The sequence below is a fragment of the Calonectris borealis genome, chromosome 11, assembly GCF_964195595.1.
Source record: "Calonectris borealis chromosome 11, bCalBor7.hap1.2, whole genome shotgun sequence".
NCBI lineage: Eukaryota > Metazoa > Chordata > Aves > Procellariiformes > Procellariidae > Calonectris > Calonectris borealis.
In genome coordinates this window covers 2,484,913-2,506,981 of record NC_134322.1, presented here as the reverse complement: position 1 = coordinate 2,506,981, position 22,069 = coordinate 2,484,913, and the positions used below count along the sequence as shown (strand labels likewise).

Below are 22,069 nucleotides of genomic sequence, written 5' to 3'. Positions count from 1 at the left end.
CCTTTCCCCCCCCACCACCCCTTTGGGGCTTCTGGCTCCTTCCGCGGGTTATTTGAACTCCCGTGGGCAGCCCGGCCCCGCGCAGCGGCGGGGATGCCCGGCCGGGATGCGCCTGGCCCGGGGTCCCCCGTGCTGGCATCCCCCCCCGCAGTCGAGAGCGGTTCCCAGTTGTGCTTGAAAAGCCCTTTCTTCCCCCCCCCCCCCCTCCCTTCCCGCGGAGGTCCCCCTGCTATTTAGGTGCAGAAGGGGCGATAATATGCAGTTCGCGTACTGCTGGCGCCAGCCTGGCTCGCTGTTTATCGGAGCGGCCGGGGAGCCGGGCAATTACCGCCGCCGGCTTAAAGCCGCAGGGCCTCGCCGGGCGCACCGGGGCCGCGGCCGGGAGGGGGCTGCGGGGGATGCCCCGGCCACGAGGGAACGCCGAACCCGCGTGGAAGCGGGGGGAGCTGGACCTCATGCGTTTCTCGGGTTTTTCTTTTTTTTTTTACCGCGGGCAGAGGGATCCTGGAGGACACCGACCTCCTGCTGACGGTCCCTTTCTTGGCAAAAGCTTTGGTGTTTTGTTTTTTTTTTTTTATTTATTTTGCAATCCGGGATCCTGCCTCGCTTTGCATCACTTCTTTAAAAGAAACTTCTGTGCTGGGCGTGCTTCCCCCAAAGATCGCTAGAGGCTGGAAGCAGCTTTTTTGCTTCAGTTGGAGTAGATGTGCATTGGAGTAGATGTGCATTTGTAGGAACTGTGCATTTTATTTTAGAAACGGTCCAAGTTTCCCAGTTGCTTTCCTGCAGCGGTAGTTGTTTTCCCAGTGGTGTATGGCTGCAAGCCCTGTGCAGGGAGTAGTAGAGAGCAGAGCTTTTATCGAGTGGCTCCTTATCATTTTGATAGTGGGTGACTGTGCCAGGGCCCCACCCGTGTCGTCCGGGCGCTGGGGACGGTGGCAGGAGCTCGGGAAAGGCCTTGATGCCCTTTTCCACAAGTGCTTGCATGGCTCCCTGCAGAGACCATCCGTGTCCGTGTTTGTCACCCGGTTTACTGTGGGGTGACGTAGCTGAGCCATGTGAAAACGCCTTGGTGCTTCGAAGAAGTCCCCTGTGGCAGCAGGTCTGGCTCTAGCGTGGGACCAGCCCGCTGTGCGTGGTGCAGGTTGGGCAGTTACAGCCAGATTGGGACATTGGCACCATTATTTTTTATCTTGAGACCCTGTGAGAAGAGCATCTCGCTGCTGGGCAGCTTTTTTGGTTAGGGGAGATGAGGAACCTTTTCTTAGAAACAGTAAATGGCCACAGGCCATCCCAGAGCCATCGCATGGGGGATGCTGAGGTTGTTGTTAATGAACTAACCCAAGCTGAGCTGCAGTAGTTGGGCTGAGGGCCTTGCTTTCGGATCCGTGTGGGAGCTGAGGAGCACACCCTTGTTTCAGTAGTCTGGCGTCAGTCTGATGCCACTGACTTTCAGTACAATTCCTCACTGAAGTCAGTGTCTGCTCAATGCCGATGCCACGATATAGCCCAGCTGGCTGGGCACTCCTCAATTTTAGCAAGTTATAATTCAAGAAACACATCACTGCCATAATTTAGAAGAAAAAAACCCCTCTCTAACCAGTGCACAAAGTTGACGGAGGACCTTTGTCAGCCTTTCGCATGGTCTTGACTCCTACAAGGACAGCCAGAGCCAGCTAGATGACCTGATTCAGCAAAGCACTTCTAAGGACTTGCTTAACTTTAAGCGCGTGACTGCTGGAGTGCTGCTGCCTAAAGCCGAGCGTGTGCTTGGGAGCTCTGCTGAACGGAGGTCGGGGTGAGCGGGGCAGGAGAGGCTGAGCGGGATCACGGGAGGCCTCTGCTGCTGAGCCGCTCGTGTGCCGAGGGGTTTGTTGGGATGGACTAAAGTTACTTTGGTGGCTTGTTGGCTGAAGCCAGCCCGGGCCCTGGTGTCAGGCTTCGTGTGCCAAGGGAGGAGTGTCTTTTCATCACCCGACACCCTTTTTCTGTCCTTGTGATGTGTTTGGGGAGCTCTTGTTAAGTCCGTGTGTGTTGGAGCCATGGTTGGAGGATGGTCTCCCAACGCAGATGATGAAAGCATCATTTTTAGGGAGCAACGTGCCATTTTGTGTGCTTCAGGTTGTGGGTGCCCGGGCAGGGTGGGGGTGTAGGGGAGAACTGCAGCATTTTCAATAGTAAAGGCCACTTTGAAAGGTCAAGGTGGAACCCCCATTCTTCAAAGGTTTGGAAAACTCTTGGTCTCGAATTGCTTCCAAGTGGGTTTCCTTCCATTGGGTGTTTATAACCTTGGAAGAGTTCCTAGCCTGAAAGAGGAGGCGCGAGGGTTTCGTTGATAAACCGAACACAGCACTAACATAAAGTTTTGTTTTTCCAGAGTCTCCACCACCTCCCTATTCTCGGCTGTCTCCTAATGATGAGCAAAAGCCACTGGGTACGTGTTTTCTCTCTTTTGATCTCCCGGCAGCTCTTTCATGGTGCAGTCCTGGTGTTGGTTCGAAGACATCCCTCTGTGGCACGTCAGGCAAAAGCCAACAAGTCGGGATTTTACAGCTGCTCATTATTTCTGAGCAAGCATCAGCTGATGGGTTTTAAGAGTAAATGGATGTCAGTTTATCATACCAAATTACCGTGTAGGCACATGCATATTTTCCGAAATAATATGAAGCGCTATTTTTAATGAAGGCGTAATGAAAGGTTACCAGACGCCATGTTTTGTCTGCGTGTGTAATCTGCGGGATGACGGAGCGGAGGGGCAGCCGCAGCTCCTGGGTGCCATTTCCCTAAAGCCCTGGCTGCGCAGGGCCGTGGAGGAACCGGCTATCACCCTTCCTCTCCTTATTCAAATGAGACGTCAACTCTTTGAAACTCGGCACTGTGTAATTTCTGAGTGGCTTTTCACTTTTCCTGAGGAATTAGAAAAGCTTTTTAAAAAAAGCTAGTGAAAGCAACTTGGGTGGGTAGGCTGGGCGTGAAGCGAAGGCTGCTGGAGAGCCTGGTCCTGCCTGGTGCACCTTGGCTTGGAGATGTTTTGAGTTGGCATGGCTGCATCCTGACCGTCCTTTCTCGACGCCCGCTTCTTGCTCAAGTAAATGTGAAGCAAAGACGCGGGAGGGACGGGAGGAATCCCACGTCCCTCTTGGGTTTCCTGCCGGGATGGGTGCAGCGGTGGCCGCGTCGGGAGCGTGGGATTTCTGCATTCGTCCCGTAATCAGTGGCTCCGATTTACAGAGGGGGTGATGACCGAGGCGAGCTGCTTTCGCTCCCCATCGGGCAGGGACAGGGAGGTGGCAGGGGAGACAGGCGGGGTTTGCCAGGGCGATAGGAGCGGGACAGCGTGCCTGTCCCACCCAGCCCCGAGGGAAGGCGGGAGCTGCCCCATGCCAAAGGTGAGGCCCTGCCCTGCCAGGCCTGGGAGCTGCCTGCGATGCAGCCGGTCTGTGACGTGGGGCAGCGACCGGAGCGTCCTACAAAGCAAAAGTTGCTGGTCATGGGTTTTTTCATTTTGGGTGGTGGTTTTTTTTTTTTTTGTTAGGTATGGAGGAAAAAAAAGGAGTTGTCCCTCCCCGCGCTCCCCCTTCCAAGTTAATTCCCTTTAGAAACTGCTTGTGCTGCAGGGAGAGATGATCGTGAGTGACACGTGACTTTATTAAAACAACAGCCAGGAATCGAAATTTGCTTCACTGGCTTGTTTGATTGGAAAAATAATAGTTAATCTGTGAGCAAACAGTTGAGCGCTTAATTAGAGGGGTGTAAGCAAGAGAGAATAACAAAGACTCTTAACTTGTTAAAACAAAGTTTCCTTCGCTTCAGCAAAGAGGAAGGAAGGAAGGAAGCAAGAATAAACAGCTTCAAGAATTTTAATGGTGATAATTAAGTATAGTAACTATGAATTGTTTAGAGGCTTAATGTAACTTAATCCAGTAAGCACCAAGTTCCTACTTGTTTGATCAACTTAACTGCAGTTATTTTTGTGGTCGAAGCAATTCAAACTTTGCATTTGCATGGTAGAGGTACAAAGTTAATCGCTGCTTGCTGGCCCGGTGGAGAGTTTCTCTTGGGGAGAGGTGGGCTGGTGTCGAGGAGGAAAAGAGCCACGGGTGCTCACGTAGCGCTTGCAGATGCAGAAGAGGACTAAAAATGCTTTTTTTTTCTTTTCTTTTTCAGATCTATCAGATTCCACGTTGTCTTACACTGAAACAGAGGCTACAAACTCGCCCAACGTCACACCCGGAGACTTCTCAGGTTGGCAGATGTTTGCGCCTTCCCGCACGCGTGGTCTGCGCCGGGGAGCTGGTGGCTGGGGCAGGACCGCAGGAGGAGACGGGGGGTTGTGCTGCTGCTGTTGGGTTATAGTCTTGGCCTGAAGAGAAGGAAAAAAAGAGCAGCTGTTTGAGTTGATGGTTCAGAGACGTCTGTGCTCTGCGAGTTGCTGTAAGATGCTGTTTGTCTGATGGGCGTGCTGGGACAAGTGGGGACGTCTGGGAGGTGGCCACGGGGCCACGTGTGTCCCCCATGGAAGCTGCCTAGACCTCGCTCAAGCCCCAGGGTCGTGATCGTCACCATTTTCATGGCCTTTTCAAATGATGCCGCTTTGTGGTGGTTCTTGCCGAGTCCGTCCAGCTTGCGTTACCTGTTGGGTCCTGGCCCTACGCTGCAAACTCTGCTTTCGTGAGCAGAGCTCCCAGCTACGATGCCATTGAAGCTCCTGAACAAAGTTTTGCTTAATTAGGTCCTGGTTTTTGCTCTGCCCCACCCTTTTCATTCATTTAATGGTGCTCTGTAAGGCCTGGGGTGGTTTTACCTGCAAGCAGGTAGAGTTGGGGCTTTCAGTTGCTTGGCGTTGGGCTCTGGCTGCGATGGTTGTTTCACGTCCCGCCCCGCTGGTGTCCCATCCCATCCGTGCTGACTGCATGGGGGGCAGGAGGGACCTGCCTATAGGACCAGGTTTAATTTCTATGTCAGAAATGACCTCGTTAATGGTCTGAGAGCTAAGATGAACATAGACAAACCTTCATCCTGATGAAGTCCCATGCACCTCCTTGGGGTGGGCTTTGCGGTGGAGTAGGACTTGGGCACCTTGGTGCCGAGGTGCCGCATTGCTGAGTGCAGGGTCGGGGTTGGCTGCTTTCACTGGGGGATGCTGTAAGTGGATGGTGGTGGAGGGGACCCTCGGGGTGCTGGTCCGTTAGCTGTGGCTTTTCTCTTCTCGTTCTCTGCCTGCAAGAGTTTACGGCCAGTTTGGTGAGACCTGCGACTTCCTTGGGATGTTTAAACCCATCCCGACTTCACAGCACTTTAAAGAGCGTTTAACCAGCACGGCACCGCAGTGTCATGGCATGGTGGCGCGTTTCCCTTCGGGGATTTTCCCTTCTCCTTCTCCTTTAAGGTTCTCCTGCCGCAGTTGGTTTTGCCGCGGTGCTGCCGCGTGCTGAATCCAGCGTGCCGGCTGCCTTGCTTTTGTTGTGCTGCCAAGTGTCCATAGCAGGGGAACAATTGATAGCCAGGAGTTGGATCGTTCAGGGTTGTGCTATAATAAATATGTGTTTGCAATTCCTAACAAACATTCCTCGGGCGGGATACACGTCCGTAAAGCTCCCCATGCCCATGGCTTTTATTGTAACTTGATAATTGCCATTAATTATAGCAGCCGAGTTTGAAAACCGGGGTTTCTGAGGACGTAATGGTTTAGCTTCTCTCACAGCTGAGTCCTTTATGGGACATCTGGTGGATTTTCTGGAATACAAGAGAGATTTTAACTTTTACTTGAACAATATAATGATAACATGTGACCGAGATTGTACTGAAATCGGATACCTCCTCTCCCCCCGTGTAGTTTCCAATGGTGTAACTTTTAATAAGAGTCTGGGGCTGTGTGATTTATTTTTCCCCAGTGCTCATGATTGCTGAAAGAGGATAAGAGCTTCACTGAAGTTAACCCATACTTGTCATCACGGGGAAGTAAAAGGAAAAAAAACACTTAGACTCCAGTGTATCTGCCATATTTCAGTTTGTTTATTCTCCATTTCAACTTATTTAATAGGTCTGCTTGAAATGTAGGGCTGTGTAAATGATACACAGAGCACGTGGTCTTTCCTGCTTTTTCTTGTGTGTACCGAAGGAGCTCAATGTGTGTTTAACTCCCGTTCCAAAAATAAGTACATTTTGGATCTAGCATCAAGCCACTACTATTTATTGCTTCATCTTTGATCATCAAAAAGGCTTCTCCTACTAAAACCACAGAATTCAATTTTGGATAACAAAGAGAACCATTCTTCTACTGTTACTCGTTTACTTGATGAACTTCTAAACAGGAAGCTTTAGCATGAAGTCAAAAGATCATCTCTGTCATATGTATAATTTAAAAAAAAAAACCCTCTTTTTGAAGTAGACCTTTTCATGGCTATAATACTGCTCTTAAAAATAGGAAAAAGTCTTCAATGAACTAGCAGGCTCACTATAAAATCCAGAGGAACGGTCAATGCTAACTGGAAGCGCAGGTTGCGAGTAGTTGTGCGGCTGGGACCGTCCGTGTCGTGAACGGGATCGATGGACGATACCCCAGAGTCCTCTTCGTCTGAGGTTCAAAGCGTTTGGGTCGTGAAATGAAGCTGTCTGTCCGAGGAGCAGTGTCCAGCCGCAGCATTTCCCTCGGATTGGGGATGCTCCTGATTTCTCAGTGAATGGCTTGGGAAGATCTGGGTTGGTGGGAAAAGGCACTCGGAGGTGTTTGATCCCGAAGTTTCCATCTTCTGAGCTGAAGCAGTGTCCCATTCAGGCTTACGGGAGTACGGAGAGGGGCTCCATCTTTCCCTCATTAGATTTGTTTCTGCAGCCATGTACGCCTGGGGAGCAGAAATGAAGAAAACCTGCTGTTTTGGGAGTTGTGTTTTGAGCCCAGGTGGTTCCCCCGGCCGGGGCTGTGCCGTCCCCCGGGTGCCGGCGGAGCCTTGGCCGGTGTTGGCATCCCCGCGGCTCCCCCGGCCGGAGCTGGGGAAATACCAGGGAAAGGGCAAAATCCAGCAAGGCAGAAACAAAAGCTCAGCCCCGTGACTCATAATTGATGGAACATTTGTAGTAATTTTTTTTTTTTTTCCCTTCCCCTCAGACTTGGCTCCTTTACCACATGCCAAGAAGCTGCTGTACCCGTTAGACTTGCCAGGCTTGTAGAGGGCTGCGCCGCCGCTGCGGGAACTGGTTCAGTACGGTGGGGACGTGCTGGAGCAGATGTGGGCCACGGGCTTTGGGATTCCCTGCCTTCCCCTAAATCCCTCGGGGTTATCCCTCACCTTCCCTGTGAAGGACGCTCTCTTAAAGACCATGAAATAGCCCTGCTCCTCGGCGCTGCCCTTGCACAGCACGCTGCGTCCGTCTGTCCTTCCGGCTAAAAAAGCCCCATGAATTCCTACAAGTAGTGACCAGAGCTCTCGTTAGTGGTGGCATTAAATTCCGGAGGTCCCAAGGACCATGCAGGAGGGGAAGGGGTGAGCACAGATAGGAGAGCAAAGGGTGGTGTTGCTGCTTGGGAGCCTCCCGTCGGTCTCCACGCTGACGGGACCATCGCTCGTGGCTGCTGCAGGTCTGGAGCAGCTTGTCCATCCTCTAGAGACTGCAGAAATGTTGGGTCGTGGGTTTTCTCTGGAGCAATAATAAATACGGATGAGTAATTAGCTGGAGGAGCAGACAGGTAGTGATGGGTGCAGCTCACTGCTGCCTTGCAGCAAAGTCCCCGGCCGCCGTGCAGAAGTCCCGCACCGGCTGGGTGTCTCCATTGAAGATACTTAACGAAGACTATGCCTGTAGCAGTCAGTGCCAAGCTCTTATGAGCTATTTTTCCTCAAAATGAGCCACTCATCGCTAGAGCCTGTCTCATGTGTCCCTACATGCCTGCTCGTTACTCCTCGTGTAATCGGGAGTCACACCAGTGTTTGCGCGGAAAGTTTCATTGTTCGTATGGAAATGCCTTTGTGAACCGATGTTGCCCGCGAGGCTCAGCCCGGTGTGTGGCAGGGTTTTCCGGAGGGAAAGGGCTCCTTGCCGAGCGCGGGTGTCCGTGTCCGACCCGCCTCCCTTCAGTTCTGCAGCGTGCCGGAGGACCGCATCCTGCACCCGGTCCTCCTGCCCCGAGCCGGTGCCCGGAGTTAGGGGATGCTCAGCACTGGGTGGGTTCAGGCAGGAGGAGGGATTGCGGCTCGGCGGTGGGCAGGGCACCTGAGCAGAGGGAAGAGGAGAAATAAGAGCTACCAGGGGAGAAGTGAGAGCTGGGAGTGGGAGAAGGGTGGGAGGAGAGTGGGGGCAGCAGGGGCTGGCGAGAGGGGTTGCGCCAGCAGCGAGAAGCCAGGGAAGATGCTGCTTTAGGTTTTTCTAAAATTACCGATTTATTTTTTTTAGACTTTGAAATCAATTCACTTCCCGCGTGCTAAAACTCTTCAAGAGTTTCAGCTCTGGTGAACCCCTTTGTAGCTGGGAATGTGCATCCGAAAGAAGAAATTGTGAGTTGGCGATTTGTTGGAGGAGTGATTAATTAAGAGAGGAGAAACAAAGAGAGACTGAATGGACTGGAGCTTATTTAAGTTGTTTTGGGTTTTCCCCAAGGCCTGGGAAGGTGGAGAAGTTGCTTGTAGGGCAGTGGTGGGACTGGGGGTGTCGGATTTGGGGAGCAGGGTCCCTGTACCCCCGAAGGGAGGAGGAAGGCGGGAGCGTGCCCGTCCATCCCGGCTGGAGACTCGGCCCCGCTGAAGCGATGCCACAGCTCCAGAGCGGGAGCCGGAGGGTTTTTCTGCTTCCAGCAATATTTAGGATGAACTTAAGGAAGCATATTTTAAAACCCACTGAATGGAGAAAGTGAACGTGTCTCTTCCTCTCCCCCCAGAAATAACAGACTGCAAGGATTTATGCTAACAAGGAAATTTATGAAGATCCTGTGTGTTAGTAGGAAAAAAAAAAAGCGCCTATAAATATGTAAGGCGGATATGTGTGGAAACTGGGCAAACATTGCCCTTTCCAGATTGGGGGAGAGATTGTGAAATTACCTGTTAGTAGAGAGAAAAAAAAAGATATTTTTCTCATTAATAGGGTGGCAATTCCTTCTGTGGGTGAAATGTTGCTTTTGCAACTTTCTAATGATCGCCTCTGGCTTCGGCGTGTCTCGGTGCCGGGCTCCCAGCGCAGCCCTGGGCGCGGGGGCTGGCTCGGGGTGGCAGCGCCGTGAGGGGGCTGCGGGATGGGGCTGACCCAGCAGCACCGCAGAGCCTTTTCGTCCTTTCTTCTCCCCTCCTATTGCAGAAACATAAATCCATTAAAAAAAAAAAAAGAGCAGAGCATATCTGTGCATCCAGTTTAATCACAGACAGATGTTTATTTGGGCCAGTAATGGTTTTGGTTTCCTTTTTCTTTCATATTTAACTTTAAGTTCGCTGGCGTGTCTTACCCTGCGCAGTGTATAACAATCAGGGTTTGGCTAAAAACTTTTCTTGTTGGAGGAATAAGCCTGTTGCCAAGAGCTACTTCTTTGATGCAAAAAAATACATCCTGGAGGTGCTTTGTCAGATGTTTTTATATTAAACATTTTTCCTCCATAGTTTTAGTTTGCCAACGGGAAATAAAGTGCATCTATTTTCCAGTGTGCTTCAGAGAGGAATCCTTTGCTCGGTGTGAAGGTTTTCCCCACGTGGCCATGGACGGCCGTGAATGTTGGAATCCCCACGGGAGAGCGTGACCGTGCAGCAGCGTCCTTCCCCATGGCTGGGAGAACTTCAGAACAATAATCTGCCTTTGCTTTGGGGTTCTTCATGTGCAGCTTCTGGCCCTGCCTGGGGTTGACATCAAAGGCAACTTTGCAAACTACAGGGTGAATCACGGAATTAATCCCTGAAAGGGAAGGTGGGAAGCTCTCAGAGGCGGCATCCCTGGGCTTTCAGCGCCCGTCCCTTTCAGAGAGATGCAGGTGTGCTGTTTTATTCTACAACAAATGTCTTTCTGGGTTGATGATCTAGATTTACAGGAAGGCTGTGGGGTTTTTTTGCATTACATTTGTGCTTGCCACAGTGGGTGGCTCAGGTGGCAGCTCCGGGACTTCAAACGTTTTTTTTTGAAGAGGGTAGCGATCATCAATTCTGCAGCCGGGTGGGCTCCTCGTTGTGTCCAAAGCCTGCTGATGGCAGTGCTTCATCCACGAGCAGCGTAACCCAGCAGAGAGCACTCCACTTGGGTTGTTCATATGCAGCTGGTGATGTTGTCCAGAGCATCGAGACTGAGCACATACACCCTTACCTGCCAATTGAAGAAAAAGCACCTTAGATCAAGGCTGGGGAAGATACTCCCTGCACGCGGTTGTTTCTCCATTGAAACCCTGCAGAGCTACTCACCTTGGGCCACCAAACCCAACAGCTGTAGCGTTGAGGTCTGCAGGAGCTTGCTCTTGTAGAGCTTGTGGGTGACCACGCTTGGGTGACGCTACATCTTCACGTTGCCACCGGTACCCAACTGTCCCATCTGGAGAAGCGGGAGAGGTGCCGGTGACCGTGTCCATGCAGAGCGTAGGCCTCTGGAAGGAGGATGAAATTTCGGCCGTGGCCGTGCAGCTGTAGAAGGGTTTCTAAAGCAACCGACACCTGTTCGTAAAAATATCCTACGGGTTATGAGCTTGCAATACAAACCTTTTGGTCTTGAAATTAATTCGGAGCTGAGCCAGGTTAGTGATGTGGGGAGGGGAAATTAATTTCGTGAAGGGTGAGGGACCACTGGGGAATTTGCTGGAGATGGGAAAAGAGGTGGTGTGTGCTGAAGGTCTCCCAAGGAGAGAAATAAAGGTTGTTCTGAGGCTTTGCATCCCGCGCAGCGAGAGAGCGTCATCACCAGCCTACAAAAATACTGTCCTCCAGGAGAGAAGGTATCTTCTGGACTGGGAGATGGAGAAATGTCCCTCTGTTATTAGCTGTACAAGTGCTTTGCAAGAGCAACGCCGTTCCCCAGCGCACTGATGGTGCTGAGCGGGGAGGACGGGAGGGAGCTCCCGCAGCATCCTGCCTTCGACCGGGGCTGCTGTGTCCCAAGGACCTGCCTGCCCCAAGGAGCATCTTTAGTTGAGACAGCTCTGGTGATGTGCTTCATCTGAAGTGACGGAACGGTGGTGGACTCCCTCTTCCCATGTGTTCTTCCCTGCGAGGAGCCAGGGAGTGAGTGATTTTCCCAGGATAGATGGGGCGGCTGTAGCAGAGCTGTGAATCGAGCCGAAATCGCCCCCGTCGCCATCCATTGCTTCCGTTGGTTCACATGCAAGAACATCTTTCCTCTTCGGTTATTATGATGGCTGATACTACTGCTTTAACCCTCCAACACAGACAACACATAGAAAAATGTGGACAGAGCTGTCCCTAGTCCAGAAAAAGAGGGGAAAAAAGCAAAACTGGCTGCCAGAGCCTTAGGGTCATTTGTCTGGAGTAACACAGACTGGCTCTTGCGCAGGGGGTGGAAGAAGGTTGGTCTTATCAATATTTGGCCCCGTGCCTAACGCAGGGATTAAAGCTGCTTTGCAGGTGATACCTCTGCGTTCGTGTGTGTACGCACAGCTCCCCGGCTCCGCAGGAGAATTTGCCGCCTTGGAGCCAGCAGGATGCCCTAAAATGAATGTTCCACGGGCGGTATTTGGGCAGCACCGTTCCGTTGTAGGCAATACACTGAATTTCTCGGTAGGTTTCTGCAGAGGAGAGAGAGTTGCCCTTTCTCTCCCTCCCTTTACCTGGAACTGGGATGGCTTTTCGCAGCTAGCCGGGATGTTTTCAGCCTAGAAGTTCTTGGAGTAAGTACAACACCCAGATAAAATATGTTTTTGTCTGTGGTTCATTGAGTAGTTATGATGTTTGGCCTTGAATCACAGAATAATCACATCCCTCACTTCTCCAAGCACCTAAGCATCACACTTAAAAAAAGAAACATCAGGAAGTAAGCAAGTTACTTAAAAGTAAATTAGTTTAATCTTTGTAGCCAAAACATTACATTCTTGCACCCTATTAGGAGTTGGATATGGCTTTCTAGGTAGTAAAAGTTCTTTTGATGTAACTCCGGTTGTGTCTTTTAAACAGCGCGTATCTGATGGTACGTCTTTGTTTGAACTTTACTTTTTCTCTCTGCCTGTGTTTTGCTTTTTAAACGGATTTGCTGAATACTGGACATAGTGTATTTATGACCTTTGAAAATGGTGAATGTTTTGAAGGAGGAATTTTGGCTTCTTATGGGGACTTGTAGAGAGAGGCTTGTATTCACAGTTACAGTAATAGAATTTTTTTTTCGTGGCACTTTGATGAGTGAGAGGTGTTTATAGGCTTGATTCATAACTGAGTTACTAAGGTTTTCCACGGAAATAACTTATTAAATCTGTGGCGCTCACCGAAACGATTGAAGTCTGTAGATTTGCTATTCATCAAAGGCACCTCCTTTCCTGGACTCCAATACCTAACTCAGCATTTTACCTCTGGAGGATGCTCAGACCCGAAAGGGCTGTGCGGTGTGGGAGCTCGAGACGTGTTTTAGTAAGAAATTAAAAAAAATACCCTAAGACAAACTGGAAAGGAGGGGGAAGGGGGGGGAAAAAAAAACCCTTCAGGAAAAACATCCCCCGTCGTTCGGAACTGCTGATGGTTAAACCTGGTTTTCTGGAACACTGCTTATTTGTGTGGATTTTACTTTGCTGCTCGACAGCCGAAAAGTACATCCCTTTACTGCTGCTGGCCGGGTGCTGCAGGCTTTGAAGTGCCTCGAGCCCCTGGAACCGCAGGTTCAATTTACTGGCAAAGGAGACTCGGCTCTTTGTCCTTCCAAAGTGCTTGGGATCGGAGGGGATTAGGCACGCTGCTGCTGTGGTTCCCAGCCCCGCCGAGCGCTGCCGTGCGTCCTGCCGTGCCGTAGGCTCCGGGAGGGAGGAGAGGAGCGTGCTGCCTGCCCGTCCTGCGCGGGAATCGAGTAAGTCAGCGGTGCAAAGCAAAACCAGTGCAGCAGGGACTGAGGATGAGGAGGGACGTCAGCTCGTCGAGGTCCCACCTTGCTCACGGGGCATCAGATTTGGATGGTGCTTGTCCCAGCAGCAGGCTGTACATGCTCTCCCTCCTATTTTACGCCTTTCCCTTGGTTGATTCCCCTGAAACTGGGTGGTTAGCCTGGAAAAAAGCATTGCTGTGGGGGCCGAGCGCTTGGAGAGGGGAGGTTGATGAGAAGTTGTGCAATGCACCGCCAGTGCTGGGGTCCGGGCTTCGGATGCTGAGAACTGTTGAATTCCTGTTCGGTTTTGTTTTTTTTTCCGTAAGAACAAAAACATTTCGCATGGAAATGCCTGTCTTGGCTGACCTCTTCCAGAGTTGCTAAACGCTGACTTCTAATGGCCTTTGCAGCTCCTGGGGCTGGAGCAGGGATTAAACGGTCTCCAGCGTTGAAGCGCTGGAGCACGATGCTGCCCTGCTGCCCCCTTCCCGGAGGTGCTTTTCCTTTGGTGAGACGCTGAGCATCCCTTCGGTTCGTCATCCCTGGCTTTGCTGATGGGAAAATACCAGCAGCATCAGAGGATATAAATGCGATTAAAACCAAAACCCTGTTCCTGCCCGAGCATCTTCTTAATCAGCCTTTTTTCAGCCGTTTCAAGGCAAGCAGCTCGTGCTGGTGGTTCGCTTTCCCAGCGGTGCCGTGTGTTTGTTCCAACACCCGCATTGCCAGTGCACGGGGCACTGGGGTTCAGCCCGTATTGGGTTTCAGGGTTGTGTCTCAATTTGGGTGGCAGCACAGGGGTGCTGAGCTGTGGCTGGGTGCTGAGCTGCATCTGTCCAGCATCGTCATCCAGCATCGCGCCTGTGGCATGTGCTGCTGCCTTCCAAGGCTGTCTGGCAGCGGCAATGGTGCGGTGCCTTAGTGCATCGTGCCCCTGCGTCGGGATGCAGCCGACTGCTCTCAGATGCCCCCACAGAGCGGCAGCACCCCGTGGCAGCCAGCCCAGCCCAGCCAGCCGCCCTAAAATACTGCGGTGCAGAGGTCCGGCCATGATCTGGACTCCTTGTTTAGCTGGTGATAAACATACAGCCTTTTTTTTTTTTAATTGCCTAAGAATTAGCTCTGATGACCAGACCTGAATTCCCTCATACAATAAAACCTGTTCCTGCCTCTCCATGGGGATGCAAACTTTGGCTGAGAACAGATGGGCTGCGATGCTTCCCTGTGCACTTGGCATTTTGCATTTCAGGTTATAAAAGCTCATGCGTGAAACCTGCCAAAAAGCCAAATTCCCAACACTGCAAGAGAGAAGGGTCAGTAGAGAATTTGTATTTTTCTTCGCAGCAGTTTTCTGTTCGTGGGGGGGTGGGAGGCCTTTCCTCATAGTAGAAGGGCCCCTTGCAGCAGAGCCCACGTGGTCCTGCCCTGCAGCATCCCCCAACCCTCCCTGTCCTCCTCCAAGCGCGGTTCCCAGAGCAAACCTTGGACCCAAGTCCTCTTTCCCTCCTCGAATGGCAGTTCATGCAAGTGCCCTCCTGCCACATTCGCTCTCCCAGCTGGACACCGATGCTCAGCTGGACCCACTGCAGCTTGGCCATGGCCCCGCCTGGGCTTTGAAGAGCTGTGCTGGTTGCTGCCCTCCGCTTGCGTTCGGGTTTTCTGGGTTTGGAGATGTTCCTCCTCCTCAGCGCCCTTCAGCGGTTGAGGAGGATCAGGCTGCCCTTTCCTCGCGTTGGCTGTGTTTTAGAGGCCAGAGGAGGAGCTGGAGGCTTCACCCCCCTGCGGGGGCATCTCTCGATGCAAGGAGGACCACGCCGGGGATAGCCGGGCAGGATTTCTCGCAGCAGCACTGCGGAAGGGTTTGAGACACAACTGTGTCGGTTTTATCTACATATTCCATTAGCAGGAGCGAAATGCGCCAGCAGAAAGGCTATTTTTCAGCTCTTTCCATTTATTAAGGTCTCATTTGCTAAGATTTTTCCATTCGAGGAGCCAAAGAATGTTAAAGACTTCTAAAAAACATGCCGGCTGTTTTATGCTTTCACACATAGTGATGCAAACCACTGTTGTCTATTTAATAAAGAAAAAAAGCATTGACTGAAGGGTTTGCAAAAAAGCCCCGTAGATACCTGCACGGAGGTGTAGCACTTGGGTGTCTGGTTGGTGGGTGATGATAAAGCTGTGTTGTCTTCAGATTTATTCCACCTGTCTCCAAAGGGTCCCGGAGGGATGGATGTGCTGTTCAGAGCACATGGCTTTTCTTTCCTTTATTTCCTTCTCTTTTTTTCTTCTGGTTCTTACAAAGCATGGCCTATTCTGGGGGCGAGCGCCTGGCACTGCGCTCAGACAACGGTCCGTTTGTCAGATCCCACGCTGGCAAAATGCAAGTTTGTCCACTTGGAAGAATGAGGCGGTTGATTTGTTTCCCCCCCATGGAAAGGCTGTGGGATCCCGGAGCATCCCTGCAAACACGGACAGTGGTGGCTGGGAACCGCCCTGACTCTGCTTTCCCTCACTTCTGGATAAATGATGTTGGTGTCGTTTGGGAGCGATGCCTTTGGGAGCACCGTTGCATCGTCCCCCGAGCTCTGTAGCACAGACGGTCCTTGTGCCCTCAATTCTTTCGTTGCTCTTTGAGCCCTGAAGTGAGCTGTATGTGAAAATGAGCTATATGTATTTTTTTTTTCCCATTCTTCTTCTTAAGATCCAGAGGAGCCATGGCATAACCCGGCTTTTTGCAAAAAGGGAACTGTGGAATTACTCTGAGTAGCTCCTTGCCTTGTGCTCAGTGCTGCAGGTTTCTTTAGGGTCCAACGCTTGGAAAAGGGAAACAAATGTGTGGGGAAAGGTCTTTACACTAATTAAGTCTAAGCAATAAGCAAAGCAAATGGGAAGTGCCGTACTAAAGCGTTAAAGACGCTTCGAAATGTCACACAGACGTAAATGATGCCAGGGGAGGTGACGCTTTCTGTAGCATCCTCCTCCTGGGCTTGCCTTGGCCGATGGTGCTGCCGGCTCGTGTCCAGGGGCCCATCTCGGTGCTAAGTGCATGCGTTACGTTGTACAGTCTCTGCGTTGGGGTTTTTGATGGGAGTAAAACTGTTGTGGCCCTTCTGGTGTTTGCAGGGTGTATCGCTTTGGCTGTCCTTTCCCGTCCGAGAAGAGGAGCTCTCGTCCATGCAGGCGTTGAGATCGGTGAGCAAAGCTGCGCCGAGTCTCGCAGCTAATAGTCGCTGGTACTTATAAAAAGCTCAGGCTCCAAGATTAGATCTGGTGGGTTTTGTCTAGTGCAACGAGTTGGTGCATCCAGCTGTGGAGAGAGAGAGCAGATGTGAAAACGGGGAGTTTAATGTCTCGGACCCAAACCGTCCCTATAAAATGTGTGTCTGCAGCTGCCATTGAAGTCTCGAGCTGTTTCTGCCGCAGGGCTGATAATGGTAAAACTGAATCCATGAGGTTTTGATTTTGGCCTATTCAAAACTAGCGAACTCTTTCTAATAAGATTTTATGAAGCCCTTAAAACAAGACGCCGTAGTTTTGAGGGGGACGTAGACGCCTCTGCCAGGGTGCAGGAGCAGCCCTTCGTGGGGAGGCCAGAGCTTGTTTTTCCCCAAGTGTCTCAGGAATCTGCAAAAAACCCAACCGAACAAAAAAACCCAACAAAACTTTATGAATCAACCGGGAAGCCAGTAAAAATTAGTAGTAACAAGCTCATTTCAATAGAAATGGGTTTGCTGCTCTGCTGGCTGCCAACCATTTATGAGACTGGCTGGGTGCCGGCGAGCAGGGTCCAGCACGCTGCATCCTTCCACCCTCCTGCTGCTGGAAATAATTTGTGACTTAAAAAAAATAAATAACACTATTGTGGAGCTTGTTTTATGGTTGGGGCCTGAGTTGGGCAAGGGTGACAGCTCCAGCTAGCTCTAGAGTTTGCAAAACCTCGTTGGGGGCTTTCTCCTCCCACCTCAGGTGGGTTTCTGCTGGGTTTCCGCAGCGCAGGTGAGGACACGGGATGAGTGTCGCATCCACGGCACGTTCAGTCTGCTCGCCGGATCCAGTGCAAGGGGAGGAGCTGGGTTGGGGTGGCCGTGCCGATGCAGGGGTGTTGCAAGGGAGCGTTGGATGCTGTTAGGTGCCACGTGTCGAGGAGCTCAACAGCACTTGGCAAAAGCCTTACCTGGGGCTTTGACATTGATGCCCCAGACATGTCTGCTCGTGTCACGTTTTCTGCCCTTTTTGTTCAGTTTTCCTGCGGGGAGTCTAGGGAAACGCCGCGTGCGAGGAAGTGAACAGGTCAGTCAGTCTGAATTACAGCTATAACTAACGCGTTGGGCTGCTGCAGTCTACAACCATCAATGGCGATGGATCGACGTGGTATGAGTGAGCCCCTCAGATCCCTGTGGTGGGACAGCCGTCGTGCATCGGGATCTGCCATCGCGGAGCCGTGGTCTCTGGGGAGGTGGCATTTGCTTCAGGCCGACGTGAAGCGGTGCGGTCAGCCCCGAGGGGACCAAGCCATCACAGGATGGGACCGGTCTGGCTCTTACTCCATTACTTGGTCCCCGTCTTCCTAGTTCAGCCAAAGCCATCAGTGTTCCTGTGGTGTGAGCTCTTGTCCTCCTGGGATGGGGTGATCCTGGGACGAGGGGTGGGCAGGAGGAGACTCTCGGGGTATTTCATGTCCCTCAGTGAGCTGGTGATAAGTATGTGCTTTGCTTCCCGAGCCCATGTCTCTGGTGGGGACATCCCGGCCCCACCGAAACCCAAAGTTCTTTCCTAGTTTGGAGGGCCAGGCCCCAGAACAAGCCCCTTTCTGATTTGTCTCGTCTTTAAATACCACGGGAGGTTCCCAGTGTGGGAATCTATCCGACTTTTCTGTTTTTACTGGGTGTTATTTCAACGCTTGCACGGAGGGATGGTCTGTGCTGGAAGCTGGTGTCCGTGCCGCCCGTCGGCAAAGCCTCTGTCCATCTGAAGCCGTGCCAGGCGCTGGGGACGGCTGTTGGTCTGCAGGCAGCAGTCGTACGACAGCCGCCCCGTCCCCTTGGCAGCGCGTCGCGTCCGTCTTCTCTTAGCCAAGCTGATTTATACCCGGCCTCGAAAGATTTACGGCTGTCTCCTGGAAAAAGGGAGCAAACCAGTTTCTGGGATGCCACGGGATGCTCTAAAGCCACTCGTGTGTGACTGTGGAAACTTCCACTCCAGAGGAGAGCAAGGAAATTCCTTTGCGAGTACAAAGTAAGGTAAAGATCCTATGCGCATGGTGAGTTGCTCTTCCCCCCATTGTTGAGCTATTTTAATGAAAGGGAAATGTCAGCAAAAGTATGTTTAAAAAAAAAAAAAGTCACTCGCACATCACTGGTTTTAGAATAGGAGCGTTCTGGGCAGCTTCTTTGCTGCTGAAACAAGAAAATTGGAGTCGTTTTTTATTTCCAGGTAATCATGGCGACGTATTTTGAAATACCCATGGTCTTTTTCACGTTGAATCATCGATATGGACCTTTAGAGCCGGATTGAATTCAGCTGTGCTTGAAAAGATCGGTCATTTGAGACTTCTAACATTAAAGATCTTTGCAAATTAGTTTTGCTCTTGCCATGCTGAATTTGTTTGTGTAAAAAACCTCAGTGGATTTGGTATGTGTCTGTCTTTGAAGGGCTTCGCTTCAAAGGCTGCGTGCGCTTGGTATTTTATGTGCTGAGCTCCGCTGTCCGTGAAGCTCTGCTGCTTCACGGGGAAGCGACAGCTAATGACTTCGTTACAACCTGCAGGAAGGAAGAGCTGAGGGTAGCTTTTCGAAGCTATCAAGGAAACTGGACGCCCAGGCTCATTCCTGATAGGAAACTAGTGCCGGAGCTCCGTCAGGGACTCGCATGTGCTGGTGTACAGTCCTCCCCCCGGTCCCGTAACGCACACATGAGGATGCACTTAAGCCTTCCCATGCACTGGCTGCATGGAGGCAAGCAGATATATATATATATATGTATGTATGTAGGTGCAGCAGGGGGTATAGCTGGCTTTTTAATTATCCTAAATGAGGCTTGCATGCAAAACCAGGCATGCAGAACTGAGGCAGGTTGGCCACCCAGCCTGTGAGGTGTTTGGGGCTGGGGAGATGGGCGTTCCGCGCCGGGCGGTTTGGAGGGGTCACCGGTAGCTTGCTTTGCTGCCATGTTTGCCGTAGCCACCGGGCTCGCCTGCTCCCAGGGCTTCACGTGGTTGCAGTCACCTTGGGTTTGGTCTCTGTGATGCAGTCCTAAACGTGGTTCCCTCCCCGCCGCTTTCCTGCTTGCTTTGGCTGCGGACGAAAGGAGCCCACGGGTGACCTGTGTGGCATTTGGAGATTTAGGGATAGTTGGTCCCAGAAAATTCAACTGAGATCTTTGCAGCCAGAAGCCAACCACAAGAGATGCAGTTGTTCTGTAGTTATTATTTAAAAAAAGGTAAACAGTAAAAATAATATTGCAAAGTTTCCCGATTCTTGTCTTGAAATCTATTTTTATCAAAAGTAATTTAATCTCGAAAGCAAAAATGCGAGAGCCTGTCTAATGTGGCATTTTGCATGTTTGGATCAGATCTGTCACCAGAGAGGTTTTGTTTGGTGAGGCAGAAAGCCCTTTCTCGTCCAGCCTGACGTATGCATGCACATCCCAGCATGCTGCAAATTTTAATTGTTCATTTTAAATGACATAAAAAGCAGCCAAAAAAAAAAAAAAAAGGTGCTAATGGAAGGGCTGTCACCTCCCAAAGTCTCGGGCTGCTGAAGAGCTGCTTTCAGAACCCAACACAAAACTGCTGAAGGTTTATGTGAGCAGAGAGCGCGTTGTCCATGTTAAATGTGGAGGCTTCGTTCCCGGTGATGCTTTTGGGCTGCCTTATCTCGCCGGCGGGAAGAGGCTGCCCTGGCTGGACGTACGCGATACGATCAATCAGGGTTTAAATGAGGACAAACTAACCAACACCAGAGCATTTCTGAGAGCCAGAGGATAATCCCAGATCAGCCGCGGCTCGAATCGCCGCCGCTCCATCGCCGCCTTGCAGAAAGCGTTTGCTTCTCTCCTCTTCCCCCTTTTTCTCCCTCTCATTGAGATTTCTACACAATATTATTTTAATCCCGATACTCTCGCCCCTCCTTTTTCCTCTCCCCTTCCCTGCAGGCTCTCTTCCCCCCATGCAGGCTGCGAGAGGCACACAATGAGAACCAGCTGGCTCGCAAAGCCGCTTTCCCCTCGGAGGCAGGAGCAAGCTGCGCGGAGGGGCCGGGCGAGGGCGAAGCTGGCACCGCGCGGTGCCGGGGCGTGCTCAGCCCCTGCTTCTCGCTGCCGCCTGGCTCTCCTTCGGCATCCAAAATGCTTTTTCTCCTGGCTCTGTCCTCTTTGAAACACATGGTGTTTTTACGCCTGGGGTTTTGAGCTGGCTTCTGAGCCGTCCCACGGCGGAGCATCGCCCGGGTGCCCGTGTGGGCGGTGCGGCGGGAGGACCGGGATGCGGGATGTGCCGCACAGCTTTCCGGCTCGCTGCCGTGGCTCGGCCGCCTCCGGCCATCGCAGCACAAGCTTGCTTTGATTAGAGGTTTGTTAAGACATGGCGCTTATTTGTTTCTCAAGCTCTTCTGCGGGTCAGGCTGGCTCAGTGCAGATCCCCGGGTTTGAGTGCTTGTGGCGTGTTGAGCATGGGAAGCCTCCGCTGGGATTTTGAGCCATTTTTTCCACCCTGTTCAAACACCCGGGAAGGTTTTAGGCATTCCGAGGCAGGCAAGCAAGTTGAGGATTTAACTGCAAGTGGAGTAGGTTAAAGCATTAACAACTCGCACCTGACTGCTTCATCAAGTACCAAAACGCCTGCTCAGGTTCGTCCTTCAGTGCCCAGTTGGTGCAGGCAGCACAAGCTGGAAAACTGGGTGTTCTGGTTAAAACATACATCAGGATTCACGTCTTGGCTTGGGCTCCTCATCTAGGCAGGGGTCCCTGCCGGCCGCGCGAGGCCAAGGGAGCCGCAAGTGGGAGTGATGGTGGTTTATTGCCCTGACGGGGAAGGAGCCTTTCTCCAGTGCCTGGCTGAGTGCATTCACCTGAAGGAAACAGCACAGGCTTATCTTGGAGCTTCTATTACTTATTTCTCCTTTAAAGCTGCATTTAATGCTTGTGTCATGTGAATAAGCTGAATGTAAGGCGTGTAACAGCAGCAATGGTTTTCCAAAGCGCTGTATCTTTACCCCGTCTTAACTGACGGTACAGGGCTGGGACTGCATCTCCTCGGCGCGGTGCTGCGGTGCCGCTGCCGGGAGCGGTGCGGAGTCGTGCACGACGGGAGACTTCTGTGCTCTCCAGACTGGCTGGAATCAGTGCTACCAAGGCAGCGCCAAGCGTTACTTGCAGACGCAGACCCAGACTTGAAGAATCAGGTCACCCTGATACCTTGAATTATTTTCCTCTGGTGAGGTGAAGCAGACTGTGTTGCAGGGAGGAATTCTCAACAATTCAACATTTCAGAGCTTCAGAAACACGATTCTTCTGGCTAGCTCAACCTAGCAGCTCTCTGCAAAAGGGGTGATGAGAAAACGCTTGTCTGTGTGTGCCGGGATGCCTGCGTGCCCCTTGGAGTGCTCTGGCCGTCGCTCCCTTCCCGAGGTACCGTCCAGCCCGGTGGCGTTCCTGCAGCGAGGGGGAAAAATCAAGGCCAGTTTTTTGGAAATAAGGCGACTCGAGTACTCCCAGAGCGGTGCCTCTCTGTTTTGAGTAAGGTTGTGGGTGTTTATTTGAGGGAAGAGCAGCTCAGCCAAACATCCTGCTTTTAAACTTGACTTTGCAGCAGTCGGAAAGATGCCTGCAGCTATATTTTTGTGCAGCCTCCGACGGCTGCTGTTGTGAGCGCTCGTCCCTGGGCACGGATGGGATTTGCAGCGAGGGCTTTGGAACAGGCTCCCGTCCTTTTGGGGTTTCTGCTGCATTAAAAGCTGTGATTGCCTCGTCTTTGCGCTGGAGAAGTGCTGGCTCTTGTAGCACACGTCCATCAAGATCTGCAACGTCAGGCGGGGAGCTGGTGTCTTGCAGGGCTCTGAAAATCCCACCCCTTCCTGAAGGAGGGTGTTTGAGC

General features: G+C 51.7%; 1 protein-coding gene across 1 annotated transcript in view; it reads left to right on the top strand.

The window, feature by feature from the left end:
• Window positions 1–22,069, top strand: part of SMAD6 (SMAD family member 6) — a 44,444-nt gene that overhangs the window by 1,849 nt on the left and 20,526 nt on the right. The window contains exons 2-3 of the mRNA XM_075159725.1: window positions 2,378–2,434; window positions 4,168–4,245. Of these exons, the coding sequence (XP_075015826.1) occupies window positions 2,378–2,434; window positions 4,168–4,245 (135 nt within the window). The remainder of the gene's footprint in view (window positions 1–2,377; window positions 2,435–4,167; window positions 4,246–22,069) is intronic.